This window comes from Hesperophylax consimilis, chromosome 26, assembly GCF_061612785.1.
Source record: "Hesperophylax consimilis isolate HC1 chromosome 26, BYU_Hcon_1.0, whole genome shotgun sequence".
NCBI classification, from domain to species: Eukaryota; Metazoa; Arthropoda; class Insecta; order Trichoptera; family Limnephilidae; genus Hesperophylax; species Hesperophylax consimilis.
In genome coordinates this window covers 16,719,094-16,733,110 of record NC_142861.1, presented here as the reverse complement: position 1 = coordinate 16,733,110, position 14,017 = coordinate 16,719,094, and the positions used below count along the sequence as shown (strand labels likewise).

The window sequence follows — 14,017 nt, the reverse complement described above, 5'->3', positions numbered from 1 at the left end:
TGAGGTCAATCCCACTTGAGTCCGTATGAAATCAACAAATCCCAATTTAAATATTTAACAAGTTTTCCAAAAAGCATTAATTCTTTTGAAATAATTTGTATACCGCTGTGGTGAATTGTGTGAGTCTACGCAGTGCAAAATTGTCCGCATTCTTAGTGCACGCGGCTGGTCGACCAGTGAGGTATCAGTGTAAGTTCTGTGAGAACCCGCCAATCAATCACTTTTCATAAGTGTTGAATTGCCACTGTTTGGAGTTGTCCGGTTACCATATAAGGATGCTCATATTTTGCTGATTGATAACTCAATACAGGATAATCAAGCAAACAGAGAGATTTCTAAGTAACTTTTGGCGCTTGAATATTATTAGGTAAAAATTTGGCAAAGGTTTATAAAAGTCCTAAAAAGCCACAGTAAAATGTTTACATATAAATATATAGATATCAGTAAAAGGATATGATCCCAGCGTAAAGTTGGTCATCGCTTTAACCCTGAGGAAGTCGTAGAGTGGTCCCAGCCTCGAATGCACCGCATCAAAAGCTGCTGAAGTCTCTCCAATGGAGGGAGCGAATCCTTCGCACTGCAGCTGGTACGCAGTCCTCAGTGCGAGGCGCAGCGGACAGAGGGCCGCCTCTGCCCCCATCCAGCTGACACTCGGCGAGCTTGCACGTGTTATGTCAGAAGTCTTCTTCTTCAGAGATTCCCAGTGCGTTTGGAGCTTGCGCTGCGGAGAGTCGGGTTGGTTTTTACTCTTCTTCAGACAGTCAAGGACCTGAAAGTATTAAGAATTATCATATTATTACATCACGTAACCTAATTTATTGATATTATTGATTAATTATGGATCTTATTTATATTTGACCTACAGAAAAGACAATCATATTACACGTATCAATTAATTGACAGATGTTTTGCTTTCTGAAGACATTGAACTGAAGGCTGGTGACGGCAAGGTTTACTGTCCAGAATGGAAGATATGTACCCTCAGTATGACCCTGGTGAAAGACCGCCATTCAGAATCCCAACGTTGCTTGCCTCACTTTCCTCTTTCTCATCTCCTTTCCCTCCCCACTATGAGAGATAAAACCGGTGTATTACATTTCGTCCAAAAAATCAAATATTTAAAATAATATTTTTCATTCTGTATTTGATTATGTTCATACTCGTAAAAAATGAATTGAATGGCACTAAAATATAATTTTTCGAATAATTGTCACATTCGCAGTATTGCATACCAAATGACGATATACCAATCTGAAGATGGTCATAACAGCATGAAAAAATTTCTGTAAAATTAAAATGTTATGTAATATATATAACACATTACAAATGTTTTATTTCATTTGCTGCACCTTCTTCATGGCGGTCTCCAGCCTGGCCAGTTCTGGCCGAAGCGCTTGGACCTGATCCTGCGCCAGCGGAACGGCAAGACCAGCCAGCGCCACCAGTGCAGCGTGCAGCGCTGGGGCGGCCGGCCCGGCACCGCCCAGCAGCAGCACCAGAGTGGCGCCCGGGGCGAGGCGGCGCAGCAGCAGGGTCCACGGGCTGCCGCCGCCCAGCATCACGGTCCACGAGAGGGTCTGCCCGAATTCTCCACACTGCACTGGAATGGAGGTTTTGTTACTTATATACTCGTTGCTGTACTACAAAAACAATGTCGTAAATTTTTTTTTTTATAGTGAATACCTCACAAGAGTCCCAACTGCTCCCGTCTGGAGCCAGTGAGACTATGGCATCCCCAATTGGGGGATGTTGTGAGGCTGAAGGTAAGTGGGGAAGGGAAAGAGGAAGGTGGGGAAGTAAATATTAATGTTATTAGTTTTGATTGTCATAAGTCACTAGCTATTTTTTAACATTGTCCACAAATGGCTAATCAGCTCCATTTTGTTTTTTTGACATTTGAAAGGACGCCGTTAAAAGTCGATTCTAGGTCTATTTAGCTTTTTAATAAATTATGGTCACCAAAATGTGTCAATACTATAGCGTTTTTATGTTAGCTTTTTTGTTTCCCAGAGTCCCAACTGCTCCCAACCGTCTGGAGCCAGTCTGACTATGATATCACCAATTGGGATGTGTTAGGAGGCTGAAGATAATGGGGAGGGGAAGGAGATGGGAAAGAAGAAGGTGGGGAAGTATCTGGGTATTCGGATCTGGTTACCTAACACTGCCAAAGCCATTTCAAGCAACTTTTTGAATGGTGGTCTAACACCAGGGCGATACTGAGAGTATCTTCCACGCTAGAACGTGCCTCAAATATACTATGAATTATTTTAAATGATTAAATTGTGAAATGACATAAAATAATCAATAAAATTTACTTGTGCACGCCGGGATTTGAACCCGCAACCTCCAGCTTGTCAGTCGAGAGCCTTGCCCCTCGACCACGGAGGCCTGATAGATATTTTTCACTGGCTCCGGACAGTCGGAAGCAGTTAAGACCCGTGTGTGGTATTCACATAAAAAAACGGTATGTACCACAGACATATGAATATTAATAGACTAGAACCTAAAGGTGAGGGGTAAAACCATCAGTTGCGGGACGCAGAGGGGAAAGCTGACTGTGATTCGTCAATAAATCAATCTGACAGTATATAGGCATCTCGCATTATAATATCACCATTTAGTTCTTAAAAGTAAAATCTGCTTTTGAATGAATAGACATTTTTACAAGGGAGCGCAAATTACTCGCCACATTATGAACAAATTTGCGAAGTCCAAATTCGCCAAAGTAAATTTCTTCTATTTTCAGAGCCGAATATTTTGTTGACGTATTTAGTTGAGACACTTTTATAAATGTTTCATAATTTACTATATTAAGTGTTGTTTATGAGTTGTGTAAAATTCAAAACTCGTTTAGTAATAACGCCATTAAAGTGGAATAAATTTAAAAATGATTGGTTTATTATCCTTTATTAATACGACGGAGTTCCAAATGATACTATTATGTATTTTATCAAAGCGCAAAAGGCGAAGGCACATCCCTGATTCTTGTGCACGGCTTTGTGTTTCGCGTCCATCGCGTGATAGTATATGTTTCTAAAACTGATCCATATTATACGATGCGAATAAGCTTAAAACAAAGTAAAATAATGCTTACCTATGGAATGTAATACGACAATTGGGTTTATTCTCTTTTTCACTTCTATTTTTACAAGTTTTCATAGCGCAATCCACCATTTTGCCGTGTTATTTCGTAAAATGAACTCGACCATAGCTTGACGCTAGTTCGCACAAGAATGATGACGTCACATTCTCAAGATTCACGGGAGGCCATACGCGAGCCCAGCCGGCTCCAATGGAACCAGTATGGGGAGTGGGGAATAATACGCTTTTAATCACTTAGGGCAGGTCTACTAATATTCATATGTCTATGGTATGTACTTAATTTGATTTGAATGAAATATGAGATATTATATGGAATGTGTGGGGATCGCACTACACTCCACATCTCGGAAATAATATTTAACTATTATAATTCAACAATCTAGCCTACCTATATCCTCTTCATGAGTGGGACTGGGAGAGCGGCTGCCATCACTACTGGGCGGTCTCCTGTCCCACTGGTTCTGCGCCCCGCAGCACATCACGCCCAGGAACATCAGCTCCATGGGCAACAAGTCTTCTGTTCCTCGGCTGCAGAATTAAATAATTACTAATGTACTAAAATTCATGAGGTTATCAGGACAAATGGTTTAATTATTAATTATATATATTATCATAGTATTAAACTCTACAATAAAATACCACTCACACTCAAAAACCTCAACACTTTAACATTTAAATCTCAAATAAAAAGCTGGATACTTAACATAGGGAGATCTGGAATAGAAAATTTACTGAGATCAAACACAGACTTAAACAGAATCAACTGAACTATACCAAAAAACACTATCTTATTATTTAAAAAAAATAAATTATACCATTACATGAAATATGTTCATAATTAAATTCATATGTAACTTTGATGTAATATTAATTTTCTTATAATTAAATTATACATAATAGGTAAATGAAATCCTCAGCACGGGAGATCCCAGTGAGGATATCATTATATCTATTTGTTACAAAAAAAAATATATAATAAAACACTATTATTATTATTAATTCTTGCACTGGCTGATGTATAACAAGCATTGTTCAGGGGTTATGAACGGTTTGCAGCATGGTGTTTAGAGGTTGTGAATTCTATTAGACTGGGTGTAGTTTTATGGTGGAAATAATATTATCGAATATTATTACTTTGTAGCTTAACATTACATAAATGATTTTTTTTTAAACTTTGTTAACGACTTTATTTAAGTTATATAGGTTGACCGGTTTCAGTTGCACTCAACCTTCTTCAGGAAAATGTAAAGTTTAAGGACGGGTTGTTTCGGAGAATTTTAACAATTCATCAAATTTCAAGGGTTAATATTGGCCGTGCAGGCGGCGTGGATTTGATTTTTATTCAAAGCTATAATTTTATTCCAAGATTGAATGAAATTTTGCACACTTGACCTCCAAAACAAGAGGAAGGTCACTGTCTACATTAGATTTTGAAAAACTCTGCGTTAAGCCTGGGCAACACTAGTACACTAAAATTAAACTGCCACCTCAGGAGACACACACAGCTGTTGGGAGTAGAAAGCACCAATAGCTATAGGAAATGTGAAGAGGATGAAGAATACCTTCATGGGAAGAAGGCTCAGATACCTGGGTAGCTAAATACTCGTACTATATCGTGGAAGGAATAAACTTCGCCAAACGTCTAACGAAAAGAGACTGTCAGCGTCAACAATGTGGCGACAGTGACGGGTTTTGAAGTTTTTACTAGGGAAAATAATGAGCTTACATTATTGTTTGATTTAAGTGCAAAAGAATACAAAAACACAACAAAAAAAGAATACTTTGAACAGAAATTGCAAATCTTTCACAAGGGATTGGGACATTCTTTGATTATATTTTAGTTTTACTGAATAAAATTTATAAGAGAAAGACAAGACAACTAGGTCAGTGATTACGTAATGACTGGATTCCACTGGCGATAGCATCGCGGCTCTCGGAAGTGATCTGCGCCTCAGTAATGCTGCGTCAGTTTATCGTTCGTTTACAGTTCGGAGAATTTGAACAATTCATCAAATTTCAAGGATTAATTTTCAAGTTCTGTGAAAGATTTTTCAAGTTCTGTAAAGCAACTAACAGAACTTGAATAGGACTTTTACAGAACCCGAAAATGAATGTTGAAATTTGACGAATTGTTCAAATTCTCCGAAACAACCCGTCCTTATAGTTTATATTTCCATTGTCCTGAAGATATAAACAAAGTTCAAAAAATTACATTTACGAAAATAATATTTTTGTGAAGAAGTGAAAAGTTAAATTTTTTCAAATATTTTATTCACTCGACCGTGCGATGTCTTCCTCAGGCGTCCTCGACTACTTCTACCATTCAATTCCACTTCATCCATTCTCCACACATCCCTTTTTTCTTTCATCACATACTAATCATTTTATCATACATAAGTATTTGATTTACTTGAACATGCCATGTTTTCCTCGGGCATCCTCGACTTTTTCAATCACTAACTAATATATACCGCATTTGATACTGTTAAAAAAACTACATTATAATGACTTCAATTGTCTTTCGCTGCCAGCTGGACATGGCTGGGTCCTGGTTCCCTTTTCATTACATAAGGAAGAGCCCACCTGGAGTACAGCGCCAGAAGCTTGTTCTTGACGAATATGACGGCATGTCTGGGGCGGTGGGCGGGGGTGAGCAGCTGCGCAGAGGCCTTGAGCGCGCCGAGCGTGGTGGCCGCCACGTCGCTGCCCGTCACCAGCGTCTGCGTGGCGCCCAGCAGCACGGCTTGGTCGCGGCCAAACAGTCGTTGCCAGCTGGACATGGCCAGGTTAACGCCGGCCCGCTGCTTCTCGTGCTTTAGGCTGGAAGACAAGGAAACAAGAAATTCACCCATTTTGCAGCGATTCTATAATGGCGCAAATTCCAAAGTGCTTACTATTGAGTATGATAGGAAAGGAAATCACTGATGGAGCTACGACTATTAACAAAGATAATATCAAAAACAGACAGATAAAGAAAAAAAAAGGTAACGGTTGCAACTGGACTTACATTTACTCCACAAAGGAGGCCCTGAGGAAGATAATTTCCCTCAAGGCCTTTGTCATCTTTGGAGATGCTGGGTGGAGGGTCATTTTGTGGAAAGGAAGGAGTGAACCTGGATCTTGAATAGACAGATTGCTACCGAGGTTGCTATAGGCCAAGATTGCTACCTTATTACATTCCATCACTTAAATCAATCTCATACCTTCCATTTTGGAATTAGCAACAATACATATATTCAATAATTATTTCACATAGAGGATCTGGGTTCGAGTCCCTTTTGCAACTGTCACCTTTTTTATTTTCCGTGTTTCATATTTCCACAGAGAGTTGTTGATATTATCTTCGTCAATGATTAAATATTAAAACGAGATTTATAAGCACTTCAATAAGTTACAGCTAATCAATATATATTATAAAAGTAAGTGTACAATGTGCGTGCCGCTAAAACTTAGAAACAAGTCCCGATACGTTCCCACGTCCATGAAGAACGTTTTTACACGAAGGGCGTGCATTTGAAGGGCTGGAAGTTTCGCCCTCTAGAAATTCTAGAACAGTCCAGAACATTCGAGAGTATTCGAGAGCATTTTCGGAAATAGTTGGAACCTCCGCGAACATCCCGTAACATCCCAGATCATAATGAACTAGAAACGGGATTACAGGCAGTTTACTGATAAACCTGTAGTATAAAACAAAGTAGAATCCGAGTCTGTCTGTTTGTGCGCTTAGTTCTTATAAACTTTGCATCGGAGTTTGATAGGGTTTTCACTATAATTTAGAGAATTTCTTCCGGAAGGTTTACATATATATGTAAGAGGATTATTGTTTTATAATATTGTAAGTCAACATCTTATATTGTCCGATTCCTTGTATAGGGAAAGAGTTTTCCATAAACATAATACAAGATTCACCCAAAATGAAGGATTGGTGGTCCCGAAATGTACCAATAAATACAGTGAAAGAACCCTAAACTTTATTGTACCCAGAATATTTAATAAACTACCAATGACAATTAAAAATTTAAACGTTTTTACAGCCAAAGTCAAATATAATCTAAGGAAATGGCTATTAGATACTGAGGATTTATATTGATGCACTACTGAAGACCTTGTTTTCCTAATTGGAATTCACATTCTAGGGAAATGGAAAATCGTTATAAATTTGTATTACCTTATGTATATTAAAACCATAGAAGTACTTGTTGATTATATTCATTTGTTCATATTAAATTCATTTGTGCTTGTTTGTTATATGAGGCTTATACTGCTTCTTACATATTTATATTTATACAATTCTGTAATTTAACCAACTTGTCATTTATTGTTAATTTATCATCAACATTATACATACCTACATACTGTTTTACCATTGTACCATGTTATTGCAAAAATGTTGTCATTATGTACCTGCGGACAAACTACATAAGTAGTTTAGCAGGTTTGAATGTTAATAAATAGATAAAAAAATACATGGGTATTATATTTATTGAAATTAGCGAAAAGTTGAGCAAGGCCGGGTACACGTCAGCTAGTAAAATATAAAGAAGTCTGTGTTGGCCGTGCAGGAGGCGTGTATTTGATTTTTATTCAAAGCTATAGTTTTATTCCAAGATTGATGATATTTTGCACACTTGACCTCCAAAACAAGAGGAAGGTCACTGTCTACATTAGATTTTGAAAAACTCTGCGTTAAGCCTGGGCAACACTAGTACACTAAAATTAAACTGCCACCTCAGGAGACACACACAGCTGTTGGGAGTAGAAAGCACCAATAGCTATAGGAAATGTGAAGAGGATGAAGAATACCTTCATGGGAAGAAGGCTCAGATACCTGGGTAGCTAAATACTCGTACTATATCGTGGAAGGAATAAACTTCGCCAAACTTCTAACGAAAAGAGACTGTCAGCGTCAACAACGTGGCGACAGTGACGGGTTTTGAAGTTTTCACTAGGGGAAATAATGAGTTTACATTATTGTTTGATTTAAGTGCAAAAGAATACAAAAACACAACAACAAAAGAATACTTTGAACAAAAATTGCAAATCTTTCACAAGGGATTGGGACATTCTTTTATTATATTTTAGTTTTACTGAATAAAATTTATAAGAGAAAGACAAGACAACTAGGTCAGTGATTACGTAATGACTGGATTCCACTGGCGATAGCATTGCGGCTCTCGGAAGTGATCTGCGCCTCGGTAATACTGCGTCAGTTTATATTTATGGCAGTTTTCATATTTATGGCAGCGTCACTGTCGCTACTGTCACTGACCTCAGAAGTCGGTGAAAAACGGTAGATAGCTTAACCGCTTAATGCTTTTGAACGAGTCACGCTCGCGTGCTAAATGCGTTTCAATTTCTGCTAACCCGAGTGACGCTCGCCGGTTTCGACTCGCAGAGTTCTATTTTTAGCTAACGCTAGTAAGGCTTGTCAAAGTTAGCGATGTATAGGGTTTTCCAATAAGAGGTGTTATTTTATTATGTACATAAATTAAAATTTTATTTATTTTATATACATAAACACACACTTGCCACAAACTACACATCACTTCTTATCACTTATCACTTTCTTATCACTTCTTTTATTTTATTATGTATATAAATTAAAAATGACAGCTTCAAATGTAACATCTACCGAAATAGCGGGCTATTCAAAATAACACCTCTTATTGGAAAACCCTATTTTTTACGCAGTTTGAATTTGCCTGCAGTTTGCCTCAGCGATCGGTCGTGTTTTTGAGCTGCTTATTTCGTTTTTACTATATTGTTTTCGCATTTTCGTGTATGTATGAATGCATCGTTTTATTAAACCTGATTTTTTTTTAACAGTTTTAAAAAAAAAACCCTAGCATTAATAAAGACCAATGATTTGAGTGCTTATGGAATCTATCCAGATCCTTTCTATATCTGTAATATATTCAAGAAGGGTATGGGATATATTTTGTGCTTAACCGCTTGCGAGCCGACTTTGCCTATCAGCATGGTAAAAATTTTATCCGTTGAACCTTTGCCTATCGACAACATCAAAACATACTTTACTTTCGTGGAATTTTGTACCTTAAAAAATTCTCTTAGCATATTAAAATATAGTTTATTCCCTTGGCAAGGAAATGATATATATTAATATTTTATCGTATTATTTTGACTTCAACATATTTATTTTATCTGTGAACAAGTGCGCTGCTATTGTGGAAGCATCATCAACCTTACAGAGGTCTTCTTGTGTGTATTTATGACATATTACTGTATTTATTTACAATCATTGCTCCTTACAATAGATATATACAATGTTTATAAATATATAAACACATTATCTGATAAGACAGTACAATTTAGAAAAAATTACGTATATAAAATCAGCGGGCCGAGCAATAATTGGCACACGATGGATGTATTTTGGGGGAGCTCGGCATTCCAAGAGTTAAAAAATTTTCACTTACAATGAGGGATCAGGGCCGCAGAAGAACTGTATGATAGAGATACACGTGGCTAGAGTCCTCTGCATTTGGCAAACACTGTCTCTGCTAATGTGCACCAGTAGGTACCCCACATACTAGAAACATTTACACTAAATATAATACATTTATTATACACAGCCATTTTATTATTCGAAGGCATTATCAAACAGTTACATATTTAATTGCATATGTAATTATGAAGCTCTACAAATGGCAGTACCACTAAAAAAAGGAAATTAGTAACGAAACTAAAAAAAAAACAGGCGAGGTTAGTGAGTTAGTTAGTTGTAACTCCGAGTTTGTCTCACAACTCTTTAAATAAACCTTCGGGGTCAACAAAAAGCTTTTGACTTTATGAAGCTCAATCAGCTCTGATGGCTTATTTTAGAAGGCGGTAGGAATTTTTCTGGGCCTCGACCTTGAGGTTCCAATACAATAATCCGCAAGATTATATTTAGCGCCCTGGCCTTGTATATTTGTTCTGGCCTGTGCTCACCACGCGCCTAGACCCTGCGACATCTTTGCCGGTCTGCGCCTCGGCGCTGCGACATCTTGGTCAGCCTGCATCTCCCGTGCATCCAGCCGACCAGGTCAATTATAACTTCGGCTATCCTGCTTCACACTGGAGTACCTGGAAGACTCAACGTCATCCTTAGTACTGAACACATCCACAAGTCTTGACTCCACCAGCGCGGTGTCGAGCCACCGACTTTATCGCCTCGACCACTCCACATCGCCGCTTACACCTGGTGTCATCGTGATCGGTCCGGAGTCAAATCACAACTGTGCTACTGACTCAAATAAACGCTGTGACCACACACCCTACATCTTTCATTGTCTCTTTACTACATCCCCAAATACGTATTGGCAGTTCGGTGAAATCGTTAGTGCTACGGTTGTAACAGTGGAAAAGATGGAGGAGTCGAGTAGATTTAACAGGGACATAGACTTTTATAACACTTAACATTTGAGAGCAGTCTATGAAGTTATTCAGATTTTTAAAAGAGGATATGAATAGCATTAAACATTCTCAGACACTAGGTTTGGTTTGAATAATGTCGGTTAAGTCTTACATGACAAAGTGATCATATTTTATGAATTAACTCCTCAGACCTCGGCCATATTTTCACAGGAGGTCTAAGTATTTTCGCTTATAATAAAATCCAAATAAATGGAATATTTCTGAACATATCGTTTTTTGAATGGTGATGAAATACGCTTTCAAATATTATTATTAGAAATAAAGATTTATTTTTTGAAATATTAATATTTTGAATGGAAACATAAAAAATAAATAAAAATGGCACACTTTACTTTTTTGTAACTAAAATTACCGATAACATTTTATTAGACAAATGTATTACAAACGTTTCTGTCAACTCACTTTTTTGTTGTTTGATATAAAAATTATTCATTAAAAAATCATGAAGTTTCATTCGAATTGCGTTCGAATCTTTGGTTTCATAGAGGTGTACTTTTTAATTCTTCTGTGGTTAACTTCTAGATTTGAATATATGGCACGATGTTTTCTCTTTCTAATACCGTTAAGATTATATTTCTCACCATGACAATAAAGGAGATACAACAATTTCTATGAGACCCATGTGAGTTAGAAGCCTGAAGGGTTAGGAAGATAAAATTCACCGTATTGATGGTAAAATCTTTTCACTTGAACAATTCAGCTGGAACAAAATATATTTCTAATTTCATTAACTTCACACAATTTAGTACAAGTTATCTAAGGCTCTTACGACCATCAGAGAAGGCGCATGTTGAGGAGCTGTACCAAATTGATCAAACTCATGAAGCCAGTGCCAACCAGTATACTGATTTATAGAATTATCTGGGTGACGAATGGTGGCGACCTATCAACATGGATGAAGGAATTTCCCAAGACTGCTGACTAAGCTGTCGAGTTCAATGGAGGGCGATGGAGTTTAGAACGTAAAAAGTAATAAAACAAGCAGTACATACCTCATCAAACACAATGTTGGTCCCATCACGACATTGGACAGAAGTGTAAGAGTTTCCAAACTGGCAGCTCATGATTTTCTGTGATGTAATGATGGGAGAGAATATCTGAATTACAATATCAGGATTCAGTTCGCCTACATACCCGCCCTGGTTCTGCTCTGCCTGGGAAAATAAATTACACATTATTTATATCTTATATAACATCAACAGCGTGTTATTCCCCTCCAGCAGAATTGTGCTGTCGATCTAACAGCATTTCTAGTCAGTCCAACCATGGATTTTGAAGAGGAAGCACTTGTCATTGTTCTCTTGTTGATGTAGGAAGCGCCGCAATTGCTGGATTATCCTATTTTGGAATAGCAAAAACACATGGATATAGTTGTACCTAGGGAATGCAATCCCGGTATACCGGGATCCCGAAATACCGAGATTCTGCAGACATTTTGCGGGACTAATCTCGGTCGAAAATTTTGCGGGATCCCGCTGGACTGGCGGGATTACAGAGAAGCTTCTACAACTGCATCGACGTCCAGTTCTTCCACATCGGCTCATTGTGAACCTTAACCATCAACTTTGGCAAAGAAGCATAAAATCACTGACCATTTTTCAAACGAAAACAATACCGTCGAAAAGAGGGTATCACGAATGGTGTCTAAAGATGGTTTACCATCCCGAGTTTTCTGTACCTCGTCGGATTTGCGAGATCTTTTTAAAGCCGGGGGTTTTAACTTACCAACATCGTCTAATTCTATCAAATTAATGGTTATGAATTACGGCAAGACACTAAAAATGATGGTTATTCAAGATCTTTTAAAGCTGAAAGAGAGCAACTACAGATTTACCCTCACTTACTCTGAATTACTTCGAGTCCGGTGGATTAAAAGGCACATACCTTCAATTCACTTACAATGCGCTAATGACTATTGTGCCAACCAGCGTGGAAGCTGAAGGAGCTTTTTCAACCGCTGCAGGCTACCATGTGTCCAATATCTGAAGCCGTTTATCAGATGACACAATTAATACTTTAACTTTTTTACGAAGCTATTTCCAAAATAATGTTTAATTAAACATATGATGTTCATTGTACAAGAATATTGTTTATCATGTGAACGTTATTATTTAAATTTAAGTTTCAGTTCAGTTTCAGTGCCGGCAATCCGGGCGTTTATTTTATTTTCATTTGTGTACACAGATTTCTTTTACCCACCTCACTAGACAAAGTCTGTTCCGAGGCGGGTATGTTATGTAAATTTATGTCTTATCTTATTCTTTGCCAATTTATGACTTAAACTTTACCTATGTCTAACTAAAGGTATACCTATTAATAAATCATTTAAAATGTCCCAAAGAACTTGTTTTATTATAGGTATAAATTTAAAAGTCTAAAAACAAGGTTGGTAGATTGAGGTATTAGGTCTTTATTATACGATTGATTAGATATTTAAGTCCACTCTGCTGGATCCCGCAAATACCTGGATCCAGCGGGACTAAGATTGTTCAGTCCCGCAAATACCTGGATTGACATTTTCTTGCGGGATTGCATTCCCTAGTTGTACCTTATTTCCATAACTTATGCCCCTAGTACACGCTGGCTCAATGTGTACAGACAATTGGCATTTATTGGCCGTTGCGCAAGTTGGCCACCAACTTTGCCTGGTAAACATGATTATTTTTAGTTTCCAAAGAAATCGTTTTACAAGGGAAATTTTGAACTTTGAATAAAAATGTAAACTTAATACATCTTTAACCATCTCTTCCGAAATAAATTGTTGTTTCTTGTAGAAATTAAGTTGAAACGAAGTGTAACTTCCATGATCTGTATCTATTAAAAGTGAGGCGACTAGATAAATATTTACCCAGAATTTTGCATGGCGGCTGAAGATATTCTGATAAAGGAAATACTGAACTTTGAGAAAAACTTAACTTTTGCATGAATCTTTTATCATCTTCCCCCGACGTAAACAATTGTTTTTGATGAAGTGTTATTTAAATAATTTATGCATAGAAGTAGACAGAGCAAGGAAACATCACCACAACTTCTATCAACTTTAACTAATATTCATGTTTTGTGGCTTCTTGCTGAGAAAAACATTTTTTTATTACAAAAAACGCGTAAATATCTTCGATATTCATTAGTTATAACGATTGACTTAATAGATTAACTCGAATTATGTACAACATCTAATAAAGTGGTTTCAAAATAAAGTAGATTGCTTACCTTTTCGTCAGATATTAAACCTTGTCCCTTCGCCAGATTCAGTACGTGTTTGACAAATATATGATTCCATTTCCAGTAAATGAGATCGTTCATATTATTAAACACCAAAATAGCCCTCATATTGCACAAAATGTTAAAATTTACACAAACAACACTAGAATATTATCAAATTTCGACCATCTGTCAACGTTTTTGACGTCTGCGCAAAACCATAGAAGCATAAATAAGCCATTCTCCATAGAAGCGATTTGTGTTTAGATGATATGAA

General features: G+C 37.3%; 1 protein-coding gene across 1 annotated transcript; it reads right to left on the bottom strand.

The window, feature by feature from the left end:
- Positions 1 to 397: 397 nt before the first annotated feature.
- Positions 398 to 13,953, bottom strand: LOC149411200 (uncharacterized). The gene is made up of 7 exons (XM_089647655.1): positions 13,750 to 13,953; positions 11,532 to 11,693; positions 9,540 to 9,652; positions 5,686 to 5,922; positions 3,491 to 3,630; positions 1,350 to 1,600; positions 398 to 769 (listed from the first exon to the last, which is right to left on the bottom strand). Exons 1-7 carry the CDS (start codon positions 13,867 to 13,869, stop codon positions 398 to 400), a joined length of 1,395 nt encoding a protein of 464 aa, XP_089503781.1. The 5' UTR covers positions 13,870 to 13,953.
- Between the last annotated feature and the right edge of the window lie 64 nt (positions 13,954 to 14,017).

Excerpts from the sequence above, each read along its gene's own strand:
- LOC149411200 (XM_089647655.1), bottom strand. The coding sequence starts at position 13,869 with ATGAGGGCTATTTTGGTGTTTAATAATATGAACGATCTCATTTACTGG. Across the intron at positions 11,694-13,749 it reads GTTTAATATCTGACGAAAAG|GCAGAGCAGAACCAGGGCGG; the intron begins GTAAGCAATCTA and ends TTATTTTCCCAG. Across the intron at positions 770-1,349 it reads TGGAGACCGCCATGAAGAAG|GTCCTTGACTGTCTGAAGAA; the intron begins GTGCAGCAAATG and ends TAATACTTTCAG.